This window comes from Ochotona princeps, chromosome 6 (genome assembly GCF_030435755.1).
Source record: "Ochotona princeps isolate mOchPri1 chromosome 6, mOchPri1.hap1, whole genome shotgun sequence".
Lineage (NCBI taxonomy): Eukaryota > Metazoa > Chordata > Mammalia > Lagomorpha > Ochotonidae > Ochotona > Ochotona princeps.
Window position 1 is genome coordinate 34189505 of NC_080837.1, and position 21124 is coordinate 34210628.

General features: G+C 45.4%; 1 protein-coding gene and 2 long non-coding RNA genes across 3 annotated transcripts; all 3 read right to left on the minus strand.

Annotated features, from left to right (window-relative positions):
• Positions 1 to 2607: 2607 nt before the first annotated feature.
• Positions 2608 to 5957, minus strand: LOC131480541 (uncharacterized). Its single transcript, XR_009245607.1, has 2 exons — positions 5635 to 5957; positions 2608 to 2698 (listed from the first exon to the last, which is right to left on the minus strand). It is a non-coding gene; the product is annotated as an uncharacterized LOC131480541 (long non-coding RNA).
• Positions 5958 to 8153: 2196 nt separating this feature from the next.
• B2M (beta-2-microglobulin) lies at positions 8154 to 15508 on the minus strand. The gene is made up of 4 exons (XM_012928467.2): positions 15392 to 15508; positions 11768 to 12046; positions 11002 to 11029; positions 8154 to 8628 (listed from the first exon to the last, which is right to left on the minus strand). Exons 1-3 carry the CDS (start codon positions 15468 to 15470, stop codon positions 11016 to 11018), a joined length of 372 nt encoding a protein of 123 aa, XP_012783921.2. The 5' UTR covers positions 15471 to 15508; the 3' UTR covers positions 8154 to 8628; positions 11002 to 11015.
• On the minus strand, positions 14118 to 15165 carry LOC131480542 (uncharacterized). Its single transcript, XR_009245608.1, has 2 exons — positions 14726 to 15165; positions 14118 to 14686 (listed from the first exon to the last, which is right to left on the minus strand). It is a non-coding gene; the product is annotated as an uncharacterized LOC131480542 (long non-coding RNA).
• Positions 15509 to 21124: the final 5616 nt, after the last annotated feature.

Consider the following 21124-nt stretch of genomic DNA (forward strand, 5'->3'; position numbering starts at 1 on the left):
CTGGACCATAGCCAGAAGCTGAGTTGGAAAACGAGGATCTGGGATGTCAACCAGGTACTTTAAATGGGATTACAGTCATCCCAAGTCCTGTCTCAACTACTGTATCAAACTCCTGCCCCCTTGTCTCAATTCTTATGAGACAAAATAAGTTATCCTTTCCTTCCCTTGATCCCTGTCTAGTGCTTATAATTCAAACCTTTGTTGAATTTTCCTTCTTGATGAGCTGGGTTAGATTATGAAGTGTCTTCATTCAAATATATGATGACAGTAATCAGAGCAGTGATTTCTGTAGGGGCTGAGGATTATGTAGATTGGAGCATAATAGAACTCTGGGTGATAAAATTGGTGTATATTTTATGTATGAACATATACATTTGTAAGTCATTTTATTATACACTTAAGATTCATGCATTTCACTGTCTATAAAATTTACCTTGATTTTTTTTTAAAAACTGGAGTCTCCTTTATTCTTTTCCACTGAAGGAGAAACCAAAACCTCAAGTGTCTATAGGAGCTTGGCAAGGAAGTTAAATGTCTGCGTGAACTATGTAGAATGCAATAAGGAGGGTCCAGGGCTGGCAGCAAACTGAGAGAATATTCTTCATCCTGATGACAAGGACAATAGGAGCAGGAGCAGAACTACTTTGCACAGGCATCTCTCGTGTTTCAATCAGATGTCAGGTTTGTGGCATACCACTTTGTCATGAAGCATTTGCCAGTCTCCAAAGTGGCCTACACAAAATGATCTATGAACATGTAGGGAGGGCGTATTTGAAGCTTTTTTCCATTTGTGTCATTTTTATGTTCTTTTTCTTCCTCTTTCCACTTTAAAGAGGAACCCACTAAATGGTTTATGCTGCACTCATCACCCATAGCCTGTACCACGTCAAACAGCTTGAAGCCTGAGGTGCAAGCAATGTTCTGAAGAATGCAGTGAGTGGACAGGCACAATGTGGGGATGGGCACTGCCCTACTGTACTGCTGAGCCCCTGTAGGGGAGATAGTGTTGCTTCAACCTCTGTAAGGAAGGAGCAATGTATATTTCATTCTTGAGAAACGTAGAGAGCACTGCTTGTATCATATCCACCCATTCTAGAAAGTGGGCTGAATCATGAGTGCTATATGATTCTTTGCTAAAGAAGAAAGTTATGGCAGAGCAAGACACCTCCCAAAGCCTATGACCCCAGCCAGTTTGCTTACAGAGAAGCATGTTTCCTTGTTGATGAGCTGATCAGTATAGAAAACAACACAGTGTATGGTCAGTTAAGCAAAAATGAATTTATTTTATTTCTTAAGTATAAATTCCAAATTTGGCTTGTGTAGTGATAGTGGTTTTCTAAGTTGTCAGTCTTCCAAGTTTCTTCCATCTACTTGTTACCTTCTCTAGAGCACCACCCTTATTTATATGGTCCTTAATACTCATATGTGGCCAAAGGAAAAAAAGTGATGACTATAAGATAGATAGGGAAAATGGTTTTGAGGCCACCCATTAGTATCTGACAACCAAAGTTCAGCCCTGAAACCAGAAACCAAAGAAAACCAAAAGTGATCTCAGGGCCTATGAAACCTGAGATTTTTTGTATTTCCCAAGTGGGAATTTTATAAATTTTCTTTTCATTTTTATTATTTACAAGGCAGAGGGAGCTCCCATCCCTTGGGCTACTGTCCAGATGCCCACAATGGCTGGCACTGCGTCTGGCTGAAGCTTGGAGTTGGAATTCAATCCAATTCTCTAATGTGGTAGTGATAGAGATCCAGCTTTTGAGCCATCATCTTACATCACCCAGATCTTCACTTGCCTTTCAAGTTCAGAACTCTGGATACCAAAAACTCATAGTTTCTATCCAAGAGCATGGAAGATCCAGCCAGAAGTTCTGTCTGTCCTGAGCAACAAGGCACACATCATATGTAAATACGGTGGTACTGACGCTGGCTGATCTTTCTCAAACAAACTGGGCATGTTTTAGTATATTTAAGATAAGTGCACAGACACCGACTACAGAAGATGTGACCACATGCAGTGGAATAGATGCGTCTTCTACTCAGCTCAATCTCTGAGTACCCATCCATGCACACTCGACACTGGATATAGCCAGGTTGTAAGTGACTTGCAGTTCCTTCTTCCAGAGAATAGTGATGGGCACTGCGAGCCACATACACATCTCTGTTGCTCACCCACTGACCATCACTGCTTACCGCACAGCTACCAGTTTGAGTTTGGCGTGACCTTGTGTTTCTCCTTGGCCTTCTCCATTGCTCAGTGATCACAACAGAGTCATGGCAAGTTAGGTCAATCACTACAGGTTCAACGGACTCGCAGGTGAGGTCAACCACTTCATCATTTTCCCCTAGTTCTATTAGCTCTGCCTCCAGGGCCATGTCAGGACTGGGTCTCCTTCCCCAGCTGTTGCTGAGTCTCAGGCATGTCTGAAATTCATCATGTTATCACAGCACATTCTTGCAACAAATTAGCCTTTTGGATTCAGTCTTCAGAGAAGTGATATATGCCAGTCTATAGAGCAAATGTTGAAGTCCTCAATACCTCAGAGCTAGCTGTTGGTCAGTCACTTTCTGATGGACATGAGAATTTGGAGCTCAGGTTTTGCACTCTAGCTAATTGCTGATTCTGGTTCTAGCCCCATCTCGACCTTCCACAGCAGATGAATCCTCTGGGAAATCTCTTAGAATACAGTTCAACCTGAAAACAAACAAAAAAAAGACAAAAAAAAAAAGGAAGAGTATTAAGCTTTGATAATATCTAAAATAAGATTGACAAATATAGGCTTTGTATTTTTATAAAATGTGTATATAAATATATAAGAGAATTCATATGCCAAAAAATTATATTTTCATTTAGTTAAAGTTTGGAGGCCACTACTGTTGAAACTGAGTGCCCCTCCCCGTTGCATGGCCTGAAGGTGGTGGGGAGGAGGAACCCAGCACACCTCATTAAATATCAAGGTTCTCAAGGGCATTATGAGAAACTCAAGGAAGCATGTTTTTAATGTAAAGTAAAAATAGATACCCAAAAAGCTCTTTATACATTTGATTTTCTTTTTTTTAAATTTATTGTATTTTTACTTGAAAGTTAGACTTATATAGAGAGAGTCACTCCCCAAATGGCCACAATGGCTGGAGCTGAGTTGGTCTGAAGCTAGGAGCTTCTTCAGGGTCTCCTAGGTGGGTAGGAGCCCAAGGCTTTGTGCCAAACCTCTGTTGCTTGCCTGGGCCATAAGCAGGGAACTGATTAGGAAATGGAGCAGCGGGGACACAAACCAGCGCCCATATGAGATGCAGGTACCACAGGCAGAGGATTAGTGTGCCACTACCAGCTCCTACATATTTGGATTTCTAACAAGTAAAACATTAACCATTTAATCTACTTGCAGGTTCATCTTACCCAGGATTCTAACAGAGGCAAGGAGTAGAGTTTGTTTTTCCACTTGAAAGACACAGACAGAGCTCCATTATCTGGTTCACTTCCCAAATTGCTATAACTGTAGGGTGCTGGGCAGGGGGCAGAAGCGAGGAGCTGGCAATTTAACTGAGGTCTCCCACGCAGGTGGGGGAAACCCAACTGTGTGAGCCATCACCACTGCCTCCCAGGAGCTGTACTGACAAGAAGCTGGACTGAACGCAGGATTGAACGCAGGTTCTCTGGTACAGGACGTGCGGGTCTTAGTTGCTAGGCCCAATTCCCAACCCTTCAAGTCTTGAACATTCTTATCCCTGATTGTGTTTCAGGAAGGAGGGAGATGCAGTCTCGTCACTAGCCGTGGAGAGACTTGGATCGAGTTTTTGCTCTGTTTTTTTGGAGCATATAACCCAGAAGTTGAATTTTCAAAGCCTCAGCAGGTAAAGCCTTTTAAAAATGATCTTTTAATTTAAAGTAATGTATTGTTAGTCATTGAGGAAATACAAATCCAAGCTATAATGAGATAAATGAGATACTATTTCATGTGCACTGGAATAGTTATGATCAAAAAGATAAGTGTTGAGCCTGGCATGGTAGCCTAGTGGTCAAAGTCCTCACCTTGCATGCACCGGAATCCCGTGTGGGCACCAGTTCATATCCCTGTTGCGCTACTTCCCTTCCAGCTCCCTGCTTGTGGCCTGGGAAAGCAGTGGAGAATGGCCCAAAGCCTTGGGACCCTGCCGCATGGGAGAACCGGGAGAAGCTCCTGGCTCCTACCTAGCTCAGCTCTAGCTGTTGCGGCCACTTGGAGAATGAACCAGAGGATGGAAGATCTTTCTCTCTGTATCTCCTGTGTAAAGCTGACTTTCTGACAAAAAATAATTAAATCTTTAAAAAAAAAAACTTAAAAAAATAAGTGTTTAAAAAAACTTTAATGTAACAAAAATATAAGTGTTGACGAGGATATAGAAAGACTAGAACGCTCCCCAGTATGTTACTGGTGGTGGGAATGTAAGATGGGGCATCCTACACTAGCAGTCTGGCAGTTGCTTAAAGATTAAATATATGATAATTTAATGACTCTGCAATTCCATACCTAGGTATATACCCAAGAGAATTGGAAACTTACGTCCACACGAAAACTTACACAAAAGTGTTAATTACAACATTATCCATAATAGCCCATGATCCAAAAGCCCATTAAACAATGAGTGGGTAAACAAAACTTCACATATTCGCTCAGGGGAGCATCTCAAAACAATGAAAAGAAATGAAGTATACTTGGTACAGTATGAGTGAGCTTTGATGAGAAGCCAGTCACAAGTGGTGTGTTCTGCTTGTATGAACACGTGTGGTATATTTCAGCTTACATATATATGTGCTGCTGAAGCGAGCACATGTTTCAGATTCCTTGTAATGTCAAGAAGAGGGCAGTCCAGGGGGCCAGAAAGACTGGTGGTGACCTTGGACTGTATGAGAAATGGGGAATAACTGCGCATGAGTCCAGGGGGGTTCTTTTGGGGCTGATGAAATGTTCCAAAGTTCAGGTGATGAGTACACAGCCCTCAGAATAGAGTAAAACCTCACTTAACTGTATGCCTTGAATGTGCTCCTTGTATGTTTCATGAGTCATCTCCCAAAATATATAGTCAACAGATGTTAGACAAATAACAATGAAATCTGGACTTTGACGAAAGCTCTAGAACCTTGTGAGGAACTGAAAATGGGTGGGGCTGTGAAGGCACAGCACCCAGCTTCTCCTCGTGCCCTGACCCACTTAGGGAAGCAGTACTTCTCTGGGACCCCACAGCACGTGGCTCTCCCTGGATCGCTGTCCTCCACTTCGCATTTCCTGACCGGCTGGGCTGGTTATCCTTTCCACTCTGCCAAGAGGCCCCAGGACCAGTCTAGGCAGCCCCAGAAAGCAGTGGCTACCGCGTCTGGGACCCACCTGTGAACAGTCAATACCCAGCTATTTTGTTGTGTCTCTAGTCTGGTCCTCCCAGGACAGGAAATCAGCGATTGGAGAGCAGGCAGCCTGAGCTTCAGCCGTGCGCCCCTTTGCCGGCCCTAGGCTACTTCCCGCTCCTCCGCAGAGGCCTGTGCGAGCCGCACCAGAATGGCCGGCTCCTTTGGGCTGGGAAGGAGGACGGTGTGGGTGCGGAGTGGGGCCGGGCCCGGCAGAGCAGAGAGAGGGCGGTGCGGGAGGGTGTACTCACCGCGGACGCACCCAGGCGGGCGGTGGCGCTCAGAGAGCAAGGCCAAGTTTACCCAGTGGTGCCACACGGTGCAAACTCTTACGACTGGATAACGATACGTTCTGGGGGTTCTCTTCTCCACTTTTAATCAACTTTTGCAGTTTTCCAACTGCCCAATCAGAACGCCAGCTCAGAGTGACTCGTCATCAGTCTCCGAACAAATAACATTGTTACAGGTTAGAGAAGGGGACACTCCCGACTGTAGTTCCGTTTCTCCAAAGCCTGGTGATTTCCGAGAAAGGGACGGGCTGGGTTGCTTACTCCATCCCGCCCACTAGTGGTTAGTTAGACCGCTTTTCTCGGTGCACAAGTGATTCCCAACAAGGACACAGGCTCCCGACTGGCATATTGGAAGTGAATAGAGCTAGGCTGAGTTGTTCCAAGGCTGAAGTCACTTGCGCTGTTTACGGGTTGAGTGGGGCGGTGTCCCAGTGTTTCTCTCTCTCTCTCTCTCTCTCTCTCTCTCTCTCTCTCTCTCTCTCTCTCTCTCTCTCTCTCTATCAACTCGTGTTGATGTTAGGAGTTTTATTTTCCAGTTTTTTTTCTTTCTCCCCTCCTCTTCTGCCCCTATCCCATCAATACCGCATGCCTCTCAGTTTTTGGTATCACCAGTTCACAGAGGTCCAGGCCAGTTGAGTCTGGCAGTTTTTTCTACCAACCTGCAAAGCCAGCCTAGAGCATTCATATACTCAATTACTTGACTTTCATAATCATATTAGTTAAAGAGACACCCCAAATTATTACTATCTAAAAGGGTATTGAAAAGTAGGTGGGAGATATTGGATTGAATGAAGTTGAAACTTCTGGTCTACACCGGAGTCCCGGAGACCCTGTTCATCTCATTCCACCACTCCTGAGCATGGGGATTGAGTTCCTATCCTAGAAACTGAGCAGATAAGGCTCCTTTATAACCAGTGACTTACATATCATCCCATCAGTGGCCAATATCCCTTCATATTACAGATAAGAAAACTGAGGTGGGGAGAAGTGACAAGAGATGAAGGAAGCAGGACTCCACGTTTGGAAGGATGCAGTTAGCCTTGATAAATTTCGTCTGCAGGAAGGTGACTCTCAGAAACCGTGAGGCTTCTGGAAAGAACTCTGTCTTTGGGCCTGCCCCTCAGAGGAACTAACCACACAGGGTGGGTGAGGATCGTTTTGTTACTGAAATCCCTTCAGGGAAAGGATCCCATAATGGAGTTGTTTTCATCAGCGCAGTGTCAGCTTATTCCTGGTATTCCTCTGTTGGATTTCAGGGTAATTTGCTCTAGCAGGCTGTGAAAACAAACACCGAAAGTATAAGCAGTTGCCTCATCACCATCCCTCTCTCAGGACATCCCTGGGACAGAGCCTGCTACAGAATAGATAGATATTCCATACTCATTGAATAAATGAGTAAACTTTATAAGAATGAGTATCTCATTATGGATAATGACAGAGGTTCAAGTTAATAATGCCAATTGTGGGGGGAGGAATCCCAGTGCCTATAAAACTGTGTCACATAATGCAATGTAATCAATTAAAAAAATGCCAATTGTGTCCATCCTTTTCATGAAAGTAGGATTCAAACTCAGTGACATTCAGCCCCTTAGAATCTTTTCATGTGCATGTGGAGTTTGGACTTGCATAAGTAGGGATCCAGCAGAGGACTTTCAGTAGCAACTGATGCCCCATCCAGTTTGGCACTGTAAGCTACTCCCCAGGTTTTGCATAATTTGCTGCTGACAGCTGGCACCTACAGATGACTCTCAGAACAAGGAGAGCACTGGAAGAATCCAGGAGTTTTCTTTCACCCTACCCCACAATCCAGTATAACCAAAGACAGGCTGATGCGGAATACCAGAGCACAGCTCCCATGCCTTGAGGCAGCACAAACTTGGAGATGTAGTCTGTGTTTGCGAGCTCTCCATGGGAGCAGAACTCAGTGTGGAACTTTGGGAATTACACTCTAACTTGGCCTCCTTCCACTCTCTGAACTTTATCCTCTACCCTCTTACTGTTCGTTCCTAAAAGCCTTTTCTTAGTAAGCCACTTTGCATCCTAATCCTTGGCTGAAAGACTGACTCTTCTTTGGGTAGCAAAAAGGGCATACACACTTGCAGACAGCTAGGGATATCTAGAAAACTGCTCCAGGTAACACTATCATTGTGGGGCAGAAAAAAAAAAAAACTTTTTTTTTCTAAGTAAAAACCATAACAACCAGGAAGTGGCTGCTGGGGGAGGAAAATCCTGCCCATCACTGTGGGCACCATCAGCTGGGCCCGCATGCGTTACTGAGAGGTACAACTATCTCTTTCCATTTCTTGGTCTTCATTTATGTTGTGGAGGATCAAGGAGTGAATAATTGTACGTAACTTATGAGAGATGTCTGAGTTAGTGCATAATAAGTGTTTGGTACCTGAGCAGCTGTTGCTTTTAATTATATTAGGTTATCTTTTTCCTCTCAGCCCTTCTGGTGCCTCTCCAAAGAATCAGAATAGTTTCATTTTTAAAAGATTTATTTATTCAAACAGCAAAGTGAGGAAAGGGAATATAAGGGTGACCCCTGTCTCATCTACTGGTTTATTCCCCAAATGCCCAGAGCAGCCAGGTGGAATGCAAGAAAATGATTCAGGTCTCCTACTTGTGTTGTAGAAAGCCAAGTTCTTGGGCCTTCATCTGCTGCCGTTCAGGTGCCTTAGCAGGAAGCTGGATCAGAGGTGTGGAGTGTTGGGAGCTGAATATGAGACACAGGGTTCCCAAGCTGTGGGTTAACTACACCAAAGTTCCCACCCCTCAGAATAGTTTTCATGCATACAGCTTTTATCAGGGTTTTGATTAATATTTTATTACTGCTTTACATAGTTGTTAGCCTGCATTTTTTCCCAGAGAATCTATCATAATTTGGTATGTTAAACATATCAGCATTAAAAAGGAATCTTGAATTGTTGAAATTCAAATGAGGTATCTTTAAACCTGAAAAGAAAGAAAATGGTTAGCACATTTGTTTTATTTGAATAACACATCTCACCACCAAACTTGTCTAACTTTTGCTCTGTAGATTACCTTTGTGTGTGTGTTTCTGTTTTCACCCACTTGAAAGGCAGAGTGACACAGAGGGAGATCTTTCATCCACTGGTTCACTCCCTATCTTAAAATAAATAGCTGGGTGAATGTTTAGCCTAGCAGTTATGACACTTGTTAGGCTGCTGTATCCCACATGGAAGTATGTGAATCCAGGCCTCAGCTAATGCAGAGCATGGGAGGCAGCAGTCATAGCTCAAGTAGCCGATTTCTGCCACCCACATAGGATACCTAGATTAACTTCCCAGTTCCTAACTTCAAAGACCAGTGTGGGCATTTGGGGAGTGAACAAGTGAATGTAATTCCTCCACATATTTTTCCTGTTCTCTCTCCCTTTCCTTTCCTCCTTCCTCTCAAATGAACAAATAACAAACAAGTAGCCACAGGCAATTCTCTAAGCCCAAAGAATATCTCCCATTAGTTGGTCAATTGGTACTTTAAAAATCTTACAGCTCAGTATTCTGGCATTAGTGTTTGGATCCTGGCTCTGCCATTGTAGTTGTGTGACTAGGCAGCTCACCCAACCTCTCTGAAACTCTCTCAAATAAATTTCCCTGTCTTAGAATAGAGCAGGAGGTTTGAATAGGTTTCCACAGCATGGGTAGTGGAATGTTAGTGAAAAGCTGCATTTTCTACTTCTGGACTCCAACTTAAGATGCAGAGAAGAGAATGGCACTGTAGCATAGTGGGTTAAGCTGCCAACTGTGACACTGGCATCCCCTATGGACACCAGTTTGAGCTCTGGCTTCTCTTCTTCCTTTCCAGTTCCCTGCTAATGCACCTAAGCAAGTAGCAGAAGATGGTCCACATGGTTGGGCCCTTGTACCCACATGGGAGACCCGGAAGAACCTTTTGGCTCCTGGTTTCAGCCTGGTCATATGCAAGCCATTATGGCCATTTGGAGAGTGAACCATAGGATGGAAGATCTGTCCATTTCTCTGACTTGCGGTTCATTTTTAAAATGATTTTTTGGAGACCAGCAGTGTGGTATAACCAGTAAACCTACCACCTACAGTGCTAGCATTCCATATGAGCGCCAGAGTGAGTCCCAACTGCTTCACTTCCAGTCAGCTGTGTGCTAATATGCTTGGGAAAGCAGCAGAAGATGGCCCAAAACCTTGGGCTCTCTACCCACATGGGAGACCTGGAAGAAGTTCCTGGCTCCTGGCTTCAGCCTGGCCCAGCCCTAGCCATTGCAGCCCTTTGGGGAGTGGACCACCAGATGGAAGACCTCTCATTCAGTTTCTCTCTCTCTCTCTCTCTTTCTCTCTCCTCTTCAAACTGCAACTCTGCCTTTTAAATAAAATTTTTTTAAACTTTTAAAACATTTTCTTTTCTTTCTTTTTCTAATTGGAAAGACAGATCTACAGAGAAAAGGAAAAACAGAGAGAAAGATCTTCCATATGCTGGTTCATTCCCCAAATGCCTGCAATGGTCAGAGCTGATCCAATCTGAAGCCAGGAGCCAGGAGCTTCTTCAGGTCTTCCATGTAGGAACAGGGTCCCAAGGCCTTGGGCCATCCTCTGCTACTTTCCCAGGCCACAAGAAGCGAGCTGGATGGGAAGTAAAGCAGTGGGATACAAATTGGTGCCCATATGGGATCCTTGTGATGCATACAAGACAAGGTTTTAGCCTCTAGGCTATCGTGCCCGGCCCAATAAACAAATCTTTTTAAAAAATGGTTTATTTACTTATTTATTTACTTAAGAGGCAGAGGGACCAGCAGAGCTCCCATGTACTGATTCATTCACTAAATGCCTGCCACAGCCAGGGCTGGGCAAGAGCCAGAAACTGGGAACAATCCAGGTCTTTCCATGGCCTGGAATCAGGAAGTCAGGCACTCCGTTTATGGGATGTGGGTGTCTTCATTGTTGTGTTAACCACTAAGCCAAATGTTTGTCCCAGAGAGTGGCTCCTGTTTGAAGGCTCCCAATGGAGAAGCTCAATGTGGAAATATCAGAAGAAAGTCAAACTCTCGCAGGTGATGTTGGTAAGCAGTGCCTCTGTCCCATTAGGGCACACTGTCAGCTCCTCTGCCCTTCCCTGTGGAGTCAGTGGTGTCCACAGAGTTGCACCTGCAGCCTCAGGTCCCTCCATGTGCTGCTACTTAGCAGAAAGGAATGTGGTCTCACAGAATTCTTTGCTGCTGAAATGCTACCCTGATTGTGATTCTCCACACGGTTTATGGGGATTGTAATGTTAAAGTTAGTGAAAAATAGTCCCAAGGATAGTGAAACAACGTTTTTCTTAAGTTCAAAAACTCACCTCCATGCTGCTGATTAGTAGTCTCGGTCTATGAAAAAAAAAATGGAAAAAGAAAAGAGAAAAACATGAAGTTTTTACTTTTAAAACACCATGTAGTTTTTTTTAAAAATCTATTAGAAAATGTCTAATACTAAAATAAGCCTGAAAGAGGCAGGAAGGGACCATCATTCTATTGGTAGAATTGTATCTACGAATTACATTGAATCTGTTAAAAAAAAATGAGCTAAATTTTTTAAAAGGAATTAATAAAATATCTAACACAAAGTCCTCTGGAGGTGGTCAGAACAGCCTGCTGTTCCCAAGATAAATATTTCGCTTGGAAATGCCCTGTGGGACCCAACAATGCCCACTAGCCTCATAGGCAAACCCAGCCAGAGAATATGGGAGGAATCCAGGATTGGAAGGTGCTGGGAAAGGAAGGCTTACAGCCCAAAGTCTCTGAAAACATTCCGTGGTGTTAAGTACCCATGAGGCTGCCAGCAAGTTCTGAGGTGGGCAGGAGGTAAGAAGCACTGGGAGTGCATGTGCAGGGCTGTTGCTGTTTCCTGCTTCTGCTGCCACTGTATGGAGGTAACGGGCCCAGGGACATGACATCTGGAGGCATCTCAGCAGGGGCCAACGATCAGCGCCTTAAGAACCTTCCCTGAGGATCCCAGATTGCAGTTCTTATTTTTTAAGGCAGCTTTATGCTGTGGCTATATTCTGGTGCAACTCTCAGCAGTTAAGGGAATTGAAAAAAAAAACACACACACAGAAAAAAACTTACCCCATTTGACTATCATGGGTTTGCTGAGAGTAACATGTTTCACAAGGCAGGCATACTCATCCTTATCATTGGGGGTGAATTCCGTGTGGACCAGGAGGTAGAAAGACCAATCCTTGCTGAAAGACAGGTCTGACTGCTCCACCTTGTCCATCTTCACCCCATTCTTCAGTAGCTCAATTTCAATCTGGGGTGGATGAAACCCAGACACGTAGCAGTTCAAAAAGTTAGGTTTTCCATTCTCTGCCGGGTGACGTGAGTACACTTGGACAGTTGGAGCACCTGAGGAACATTGGGGGAAGACAAATGAAAATTGCCAGAAATTCTCACTGGAGAATAACCTGACTTGAGCTGCATTAGGCACCATGAGTTTAAATTTGATCATCTATCACAATTGCATTTCTACTCGGGCCAACTAAGCTTCCATTTTACCAAACATGCCCCCTTCTTTTTTTCCTTTGAGATTTCCACCAATATCTTTTTCTTGCCTTGGAGACCATGCTGAGTTTTTAAGAGCCTTGCTCTGATGGTTGCTTAACATGCACAGAATCCCTTAACACTGGTGGAGAACATCCAGCTTGCAGGGCCATATATTATTCCCACGAAATCATTTGGTCTAACTTTGCCAAGGAAACCACAAGTGAGACTCAAAATTCAGTAATTCTATAGCAGGCTAACTTGTAAGTTGATTTGTATGGCCCATAATTATCTAAATATCCAAACAGCCCTTGGCATAAAACAAAACAAAACACAAAACGAAAAAACATTCTCCCCTCTTGCCTTAGCACATCATTGAAGAGCCTGTATGAATTGGCTGCAATTGACTTTCCAAACTTCATTCCTTATCTCACTTGCCCTGCATAGAATTTACATCCAATCTCTCGTATTATTGTGCTCTGTTTCAGCCCCTTCCATTTTCCCCATTATGTTTATTCCTGTCCTTTTTGGTTCCAGCTGATCTTTGTGGTTCCTATACCTACACCCATCTGACTTCCTGTTATGTGTTAAGTATCTAGTTCAGTGCCTAACATATGCAATTGCTCTCTATATGGCAGGTGTTATTGTTATGACCTCCTAGCTCAGATTCATAAACAAGTCAGCCTCCAGTATGTTCCTGCCAAGCACAGCCTCTTTTTATTCATGGCCCAGAGTTTATTTGCCAGATCTCCATTTAATTTTGTACATGTTTTAGGGTCTAGAAAACACACAGAACTCAAATCTGTCTACAAGAGCTGTGTTAAGCCTCTGCCTGAGGTCCAGCATCCTCTGTCAGCATCAGCTGGAGTTCTAGCAGCTCCACTTCCAGTTCAGCTACCTGCTCATGCAAATGGGAAGGCAATGGAAGATGGCCCAAGGGCTTGGATATAATGGTGTTCCAGGCTACTGGTTTCAGTAGTCATGTGGGGAGTGAATCAGTGGATGGAAGGTCTTGTTATTTCTCTCTCTGTAATTCTCTCAAATAAATAAATCTTTCTTTTATCTTTTTTAAATCTTTTTTTTTATTTATTTATTTTTATTGGAAAGGAAGATTTACAGAGAGAAGGAGAGAAAAAGAAAAAGATCTTCCATCCACTTGATTCACTCTCCAAATGGCCACAACGATCAGAGCTGAGCTGAGCTGAGCTGAAGCCAGGAGCTTCCTCTGGGTCTCCCACACTGGTGCAGGGGCCCAAGGACTTAGACCATCCTCTTCTGCTTTCCCAGGCCACAAGAAAGGAGTTGGATGGTAAGTGGAGCAACTGGGACATGAACCAGTGACCATATGCAATCCTGGCGCTTGCAGGGGGAGGATTAGCTCATTGAGTCATTGCACTGGGTCCTAGTCCTCTTTTCTGAAGAAAAAAAAAAAAAAAGGGAACGTAAATGATGCCAGAGGGCCCAGAATCCAGGTTCATCCAGCGCTTGGAATTCTTTTGGAAGAGTACCACTGGACTCTCTCCTGAGAGGAGGAGGGGAATCTGATAGCCTGGGTTTGAGTCTACATCCAGCCACTTACTAGCTCTGTGGCTTTGGGAGAGTAATTGAAGCTTATGAGGCTTAAAAATGTGTGCCCACAGGTCAACAGGACCCCCACTGGCAGGTCAGAAGGAAAGCAGCCAACAGAGGCAATCACCTCTATACGCTGCTGTGAATCTTCCAGAAAAGACACAAGCATGGGACACTCTACCTTGGAAATGTTCAAATAAGATTTTTTAAAAAGTCAGGTTGTTATTTGTAAAACAAAACAAAACAAAACAGCAATCATCTGTTATCACCAGCCAGTATCAATACCAGTGGGGATGCAGACATTTGTACTGATTTTATAAGCAAATCATATTTCAATTAAACCTGTGTTTGCATGATCAGAACTTGCTTTTTTACAAGATTTATTTATTTTTATTGGAAAGTCAGATTTACAGAGGGGAGGAGAGAGAGAGAGCTGAGCCAATCAGAAGCCAGGAGCCAAGAACCCAGAGCCTCTTCCGGGTCTCCCATGTGAGTGCAGGGTCCCAAGGCTTTGGGCCGTCCTCGACTGCTTTCCTGGGGCACAAGCTGTGAACTAGATGGGAAGCAGGGGTGCCAGGATTAGAACCGACGCCCATATGGGATCTCAGTACATTCAAGGCAAGGACTTCAGCTGCTAGGCCACCGCACCAGGCCTGCATGATCAGAACTTTTGGCAGGAAAAGCCAAGCCAGTGCTTTGTTAGGTATTTAGACTGTGCCCAAGACCTTGGTACCCTCAGTCTTGATAAACATCTTGGATTACAGTCATCACTGGGTTTACAACCCTGCTGACCCATACATCTCCACTTTTTCAAAACTGAAAGTAGAGACTCTGTCCATCTTGGAAAGAACCAGGCCAACAGCCAAAGAGGAACTCCTCTGCCAAAGGAGGACAAAAGCTGGGCCAGAGCTACCAGGTGCCCTGACTGGGGGACTCCTAGGCTGGGGGTGGGGGGCGCTCCTGACTGGGGGACACCAAGGCTCCTAGGCCAGTTTGCAAACCAAATTACAGCCCAAAAGCCAGGCTTGAGCAAAAGGCCTTGGTCAAGCTCAGGTTGCCTGCCCCATTAGAGTAAATGGTAATTTCCAGGGTTCGGTTCCCCCTCCTTTCAGAAGCAGGCGTTAACCACACTTTGAGATGTCCCAGGCGCATATTCAACATTAAGACACTAAGTTCCTGATGTACTCAGCGTGTTCAGTTAGCGGTAGTACCAACCAAGTGGGCGTCTTCCCTGCCTGAGGGACGCCCAAAACTGCTGCCTTGCCTGCCTCCTCCACCCAGACCACAGACACCTGTTGCCCCTCATTCTCAGCTTTCAGCCCCATGCCTTCCTTCCAGCTGCGCTCGGCTAAGGCAGCTAGCGGCTCGCGAAAGAGAAACACCCCAGCCCCACTGGAGCCTACCGACTCTCCCCCCAAAAAAACCTTTGTCTCCAGTACCCTCCCCGGCTCCCTACGGAGAGGAGCAGGAAGGGAAGTCCCGAGGTCTCACCCCCGCTTCCCTGGAGACCCAGCCTGGAATCAGTGCCGCAGCCGGAAGAACTTGGGAGACAGAGGGATCCAGAGTTAAAGAAAAGACAGCCAAAGAGGGTGGCGAGCGGAGATAAAAGGCCAGTGAGGGAAGAAAAGAGGGGACACTCACGCTGGACGGCATCCAGGCCTGGCAGGAAGATGAGCGCGATCGCAAGCGCGGCCAAGGCGAAAGCCACCGAGCGGGACATCGCGGCGGGGTGGTGGAACACTGGAGACTGAAGGCGGGGCCGCGCTGCGCCCTCTTATATTGGGCTTGCCCACATCCAATCAGGACGCAGCCTGCGGAGACGTCATCTGTGTCCCGGCGCTGGAGGCAGAATCAGGTTAGAGAGAGGGACTTTCCCATTTTCAGTTTCATTTTCTTGTCAAGTCTCATGATGCTTATAAAAACAAGGCGCGGATTGGCTTGGGTGGGTTCGCTGTCGGCGCCGTTGGATTTGGGGTGGGGTGTGCGAGGCGCGTCCTAGGACTCCCGAACTGGAATTTACTTCTTCCAGAGCCCTGCTCGCTTTGCAGGAACTGGACTGAGAGAATGTTCGGTGACCTGCACTAGGCTGTCCCAGCCAGCTAATGCAGCTCAGAACCTCGAAAATGTGCCCAGGAACATTCCGAGCGTGGACGGGCAACTGGCAGGATAGGTTCCTCCGAGTGAGAACAAACAAATATGCAACCCTACCCCATCCCACCTCACCTCACCCAGGAAGCTCTGCCCTCCTGAAGACAGCTCAGGGAACCCTGGCAGGGGGAATGAGGGCCTTTCCTGCTAATTGCATGTCTTTGGGGGTGTGAGGAGGAAGTTTCTCTCTGTAAGAAACTGTGCCAAGAAGTTGCTCCCAACGGCCTGGAGAAGTGGGGGTAGCAGGGGACAATCCCCGACAGCTGAAACAGCAGCTGCTTAGGGCACTGGGGTGTCCAGAGCCTTCCAGGTGCGTCGTTTGTCCCCTTAGCAATGACCACCTTGGAATTTCAGCAGGTAAACCAGGTGCATGAATGAGTGAAAGCAACAATACACTCCAGGAAGCAAGAATGGCTTCACTCCTTTTATGGATAAGGAAAACAAAAACTAAGAAACTAGTGTCCAAACGCTGGCCTGATTTCCTCCAGCATCTGTGCTTTTTCTTTGAACACTTGGAAGACAAAGGGCTCAGCAGTTTGTGAGCGAGTCTGGATTGCATGTGTGTGGGCTCAGCCAAGGCAGTTTGACCCATGAACTAGAAGAGAAGTGTGACAGGCGGACTGTCTAAGAAAACCTATGCTAAAGCGCCATCAAGAGCAGCGCGCACTGGGTGGAGACTGACAATGAAAAGAGGAAGTAGACCTTGAGTGTGGGCAAAGAACAAGATCTTTGAAATCACCGGGGTTCTCAGCTTAAGGGGAGTACACGGGTCTTCCCCAGGGAGTGTAACCAAGCGTCTGGATTACTGTGTCCTTTGAGGCTTTTAATGTTTGCTGGGGAAGCTACACCTCAAACTCAGGGAAGGCAGAATATTCTGCACAGACCTAATGAAGTGAGGTAAGGCGCTGCCTGCCTGACGCAGCACCTACCAAAGTGTATGATAACTGCTTCAGTTATCCGTTTCCCTGGCTTTTCTACCGGCCTTTTCTGTAACTCTGAAATAGAAAAACAAAAATCATGCATAAGTTATGATATTCTTGCCTTCCCTCTTTAAGCTATGTAAAATCTCTGTAAGTTATTTAGGCCTGGGCCTGGTGGTGTGGCCTAGTGGCTAAGGTCCTCACCTTGAATGTGCTGGGATCCCATATGGTTGCCGGTTCTAATCCCGGTAGCTCCACTTCCTTTCTATCTCTTCTCCTCTCTGTATATCTGACTTTGTAATAATAAATAAATAAATAAATAAATAAATAAATCTTTAAAAAAAAAAGAAAGTTCACTATTAAAAAAAAAAGTTATTTGGGCCTGAGATGTTAATGTTGAATTGTGTTAGAAATGTGCCTTTACCAAGGGACTAGCCTATTTTTAGCTTCTATGTCTTTATTTACTACGTCTTTATCTACATCTTTGCAAATAAACACTGAACTCAAAAACTCCTTAAAGCTCAATCTCAGCCTATTTAAGTGAATAGAGAAGCACTTAAAATTTTTTTTCTTTTAATTGGAAAGGTAGATGTACAGAGGAAAGGAGAGATAGAGAACGATCTTCCATCCCCTGACTCATTCCCCAAGTGTCCACAATGACCAGAAACAAGCTGACCCGAAGCCAGGAGCCAGGAGCTTCCTCTAGGTCTTCCACATGGGTTCGGGGTTCAAAGGCTTTGGACTGTCCTCGACTGCTTTCCCAGGCCACAAGCAGGGAGGTGGATGGGAAGTGAATAGATTTGAACCAGCACTCATATGGGAATCCTGGAGGATGTAAGGTGAGGATTTACCCACTAGGCTACTATGTTGGGCCCAAGAAGCAGTTTTGAAAGCAATAAAAGATACAGTAAAGACAGACAATAGTCTGCTTTTCAGTTTTCTCCATGAGGGAGACTGTTGTATTTTTCTTCAACTTGCATTTATGACTCTTTTTGATCAGTGATGAAGAAAATGAGAAATAAAACTTTTTGAGAAAAACAGTAAATCCTGGTAAGAATGCACATGCACTCCTTGTGGATATGTAAACCGGTGTGAATACTTTGGAAATAGTTTGATCGCTTTTTTTTTCTTTTAAAATCTTTATGCACTTATCTGAGACACAGAAAAGGAGAAAGGAGGAAAGAGAGAGTAGCGAGGGGGTGAGGGTTGGGAATATCCATCGTCTTGTTTGCTCCAGGCGTCCACAAAGGCTAGGGTGTGGCAGCGGCTGAATCTGGCTTCCTGAGATTGACTCATCCAAATAGTCAGAAGAGCTGGAGCCACAGCGGAGAGAGGCACAGGCACGGAGGGTGTTTGTGTGGGACTCTTTAGAGCGTTCTTGGCTGTGTTTTTACTCTGTGACTCAAACTATGATTGGGCAGGGATCTGGCTGCCTTATAGGCTTGTGTATAATCAACATACACTGTCAATTACCAATTGGCTTTTATTGGGAAAAATCATACATACATGATACAAAAAAAAGTCAGCATTATAGGAGTATAAGATACTAATTTCTCCCAAGTCTAATAATAGCCACAGTTTGGGAAGAATGTTGATTTTTTAAAAAATGTATTTATTTTTATTTGAAAAGAAGATTTTACAGAGAGAGAAAGGGAGATCAGTCTTCTGTCTACCGGTTCACTCCCCAAATGGTTACAGTGACCAGAGTGAAGCTAGAACCAGAAACTTTTATCTAGGTCTGCCACACAGTTGCAGGGACCAAAGATTTGGGCCATCCTCACTGTATTCCTAGGTATTAAGCAGGGAGTTGGATCAAAAGTGGAGCAGCCAGGACTCGAACTGGAGTCCATTTGGAACTGGAGTCCATGCCAGCACTATAGTCCATGCCTGCCTACAGGCAGAGGATTATCTTGCTATGCTACTATGCTGGCCCTGGGATATTTATTCCTATCTACAACGCAAAACCTTAATTTATTACTGTTATAAAAATACAAGCAATTGGTGCATAGGTCAGGATAAATATTTGCCTATCCAAAGTTGAGTTTACCTTTTGGTTCAAAGAACATGTTGAGCACACTGACATGAAGTCAGGGTATCATCACCCACACAGCTAGGAGGAGCAGGACTTTGGCTGAAGCCTGGCTTGGTCCAGTCCTCCTTACCTGTAACTCCCAGAAACTGAGTGTGATCAGTCCCAGTGAGACATGGGCCAGGCATGCCAGGCCTCAGTCCTGTTGGCACAGCTGTTTCTGGTTAGTTTCACAGATAACCACACTGTTCCATACCTGCTGCTGATGATAGTAAATAGGAATGGGAAATAACAAGAGGAGTCTTCCAACCTCAGGACAGAGACTTTCATTGCCTTCTTAACCTTGCCTGAAAGCTGCTGGCATCTGGACTCCACATGCCCACCTGCTTTCAGTGCACAGTCACACAATACTTCTTCACTGAGTTCCTGTAGTCTCTGAGCACTGGGCTGACATCGAGAAAGTTCCTCCCAGAAGGAGCTTAGAAATTGTTTTATGGACCTGTAACTAGGTGACGATATCAGGAGAATTAACTTGGGTTGGCAGCATAAAGGAGAACATGCAGAGGACCTTGACACCCAAGGAAAGAAGGTGAACTTTAGACTGTGCATCAACAGAGCTGTTTTCTCTGCTTGCTGTTCATTTTAAGGCATTTTTTGTTTTTTAAAACAGCTTCTGATTTAGTTTTTTTTAGGTGTTTGAAAGGCAAAATTAGAGAGACAAAGAGAGAGCTTCCATGCACTGGTTCACTCCCCAAATGGCTGCGATGGCCAGGGATAGGCCAGGTGCTTCTTCTGAGTCTCCCAGGTGGATGCAGGGACCCAAGAACTTAGGCCACTATCTTCTGCTTTAACCAGTTCATTAGCAGGGAACTAGATTGAAAGTAGAGCAATCAGGACTCAATGTGGCACCCATATGGGATGCTTGCATTACAGGTGTCAGCTTAATGCATTTATGCCATAACACTGGCCCCTGGATATTTTTAAAAGCTTTCCCACAAAGTTTCATATTTTTTTCTAAGTATAGGTCAATTGTCCAATATCTAAAAATCCTTGGGACCATAAGTATTTTAGATTTTGGATTTTGTCGTATTTTGGAATAATATTTAGGATCTGGCATGCAAGCCTAAATGTGAAAATAATTTCTGTTTCATATATACCTTATACATGTACCCTGGAGTAGTCATGTGAGTTGAGGTATGGAATTTTCCACTTGCAGTATCTTGTCAGCACGCAAAAAATTTCAGGTTTGGGATCATTGCAGATTTGGGGTTTTGGGATCAGGAATGTTCATTCTTCATAAAATTCATGACTGCAGGCCAGAGGCGAGCCGAGGGCTGCGGGAGAGGACGTCTAGCTCGGATCCCGAACCCAGTCCGCCATGTGCCCATGGCTCATGGCGGGCTGGGCCCGGACATGCCTGGGTGCGGCCTGCTTCCTTCTGGGGTGAGTACGCCGAGGGGGGAGGCCTCCGTGACTGGGCATGTCCGGGACCCACCCACCACCCTCATTGGGTGGTGGGCGAACGGGATTGGGGAGGGGCGCAACCTTAGGCCTGCAGGATTTAACCTCCGGCTGCCAGAGGCGAGCCGAGGGCTGCGGGAGAGGACGTCTAGCTCGGATCCCGAACCCAGTCCGCCATGTGCCCATGGCTCATGGCGGGCTGGGCCCGGGCGGCCAGTGCGCCATTTGGCGCCAGGCTTTGGCTGCTGGCCACCCGGCCGGGGAGCTCTGGGGTATTGGACGTCTGAATCGCTGCTGAGATAGCTCTAGAGTGACCCCACTGTTTCTGGGATCTGAGTCAATCCTAAAGATTCCCAATACCAGCAACTCTTCCTTTGAAGAACTTCCAATCCCTTAATAATGCTGAGCTTTGAACACCTATCAAGTAAAAGATAAGCTCCGGCTTGTCTAGCAGGCTGGCACCTAATGGTCCTTGGAGCAACCACGTGCAGGTGCGTGATTTACGGCTAGGAACGGTCCCAATCTGGGATGCCACAGCTGGGATGAGGTTCCCACCAAGGGGTGTATGTGCTGGAATGGGGGCTGCGTTCTATCTAGAAAACAGTTGCAGTCACCCGAGGCACTAGTGTGGGCTGGGATTGGATGCACCAGGCCGGTTCAGATCCCAGCACCATCTGGTGTTATGGAGAAACAGGGTAGATGTGGGACTGACTAGGCTGGGTCTCAATCCCCTTCTGAGCCATGTGTGAGCTGTATGTGGGTATGGACGAGCCATGGCTGGGCTGAAACATCCAACAACTAGAGTCAGAATGGGGT

Bases quoted from the DNA above. Each gene is read 5' to 3' on its own strand.
- B2M (XM_012928467.2), bottom strand. From the start codon at position 15,470: ATGTCCCGCTCGGTGGCTTTCGCCTTGGCCGCGCTTGCGATCGCGCTC. The intron at 12,047-15,391 runs GTGAGTGTCCCC...AATGTTCCTCAG, and splicing joins AGGCCTGGATGCCGTCCAGC to GTGCTCCAACTGTCCAAGTG.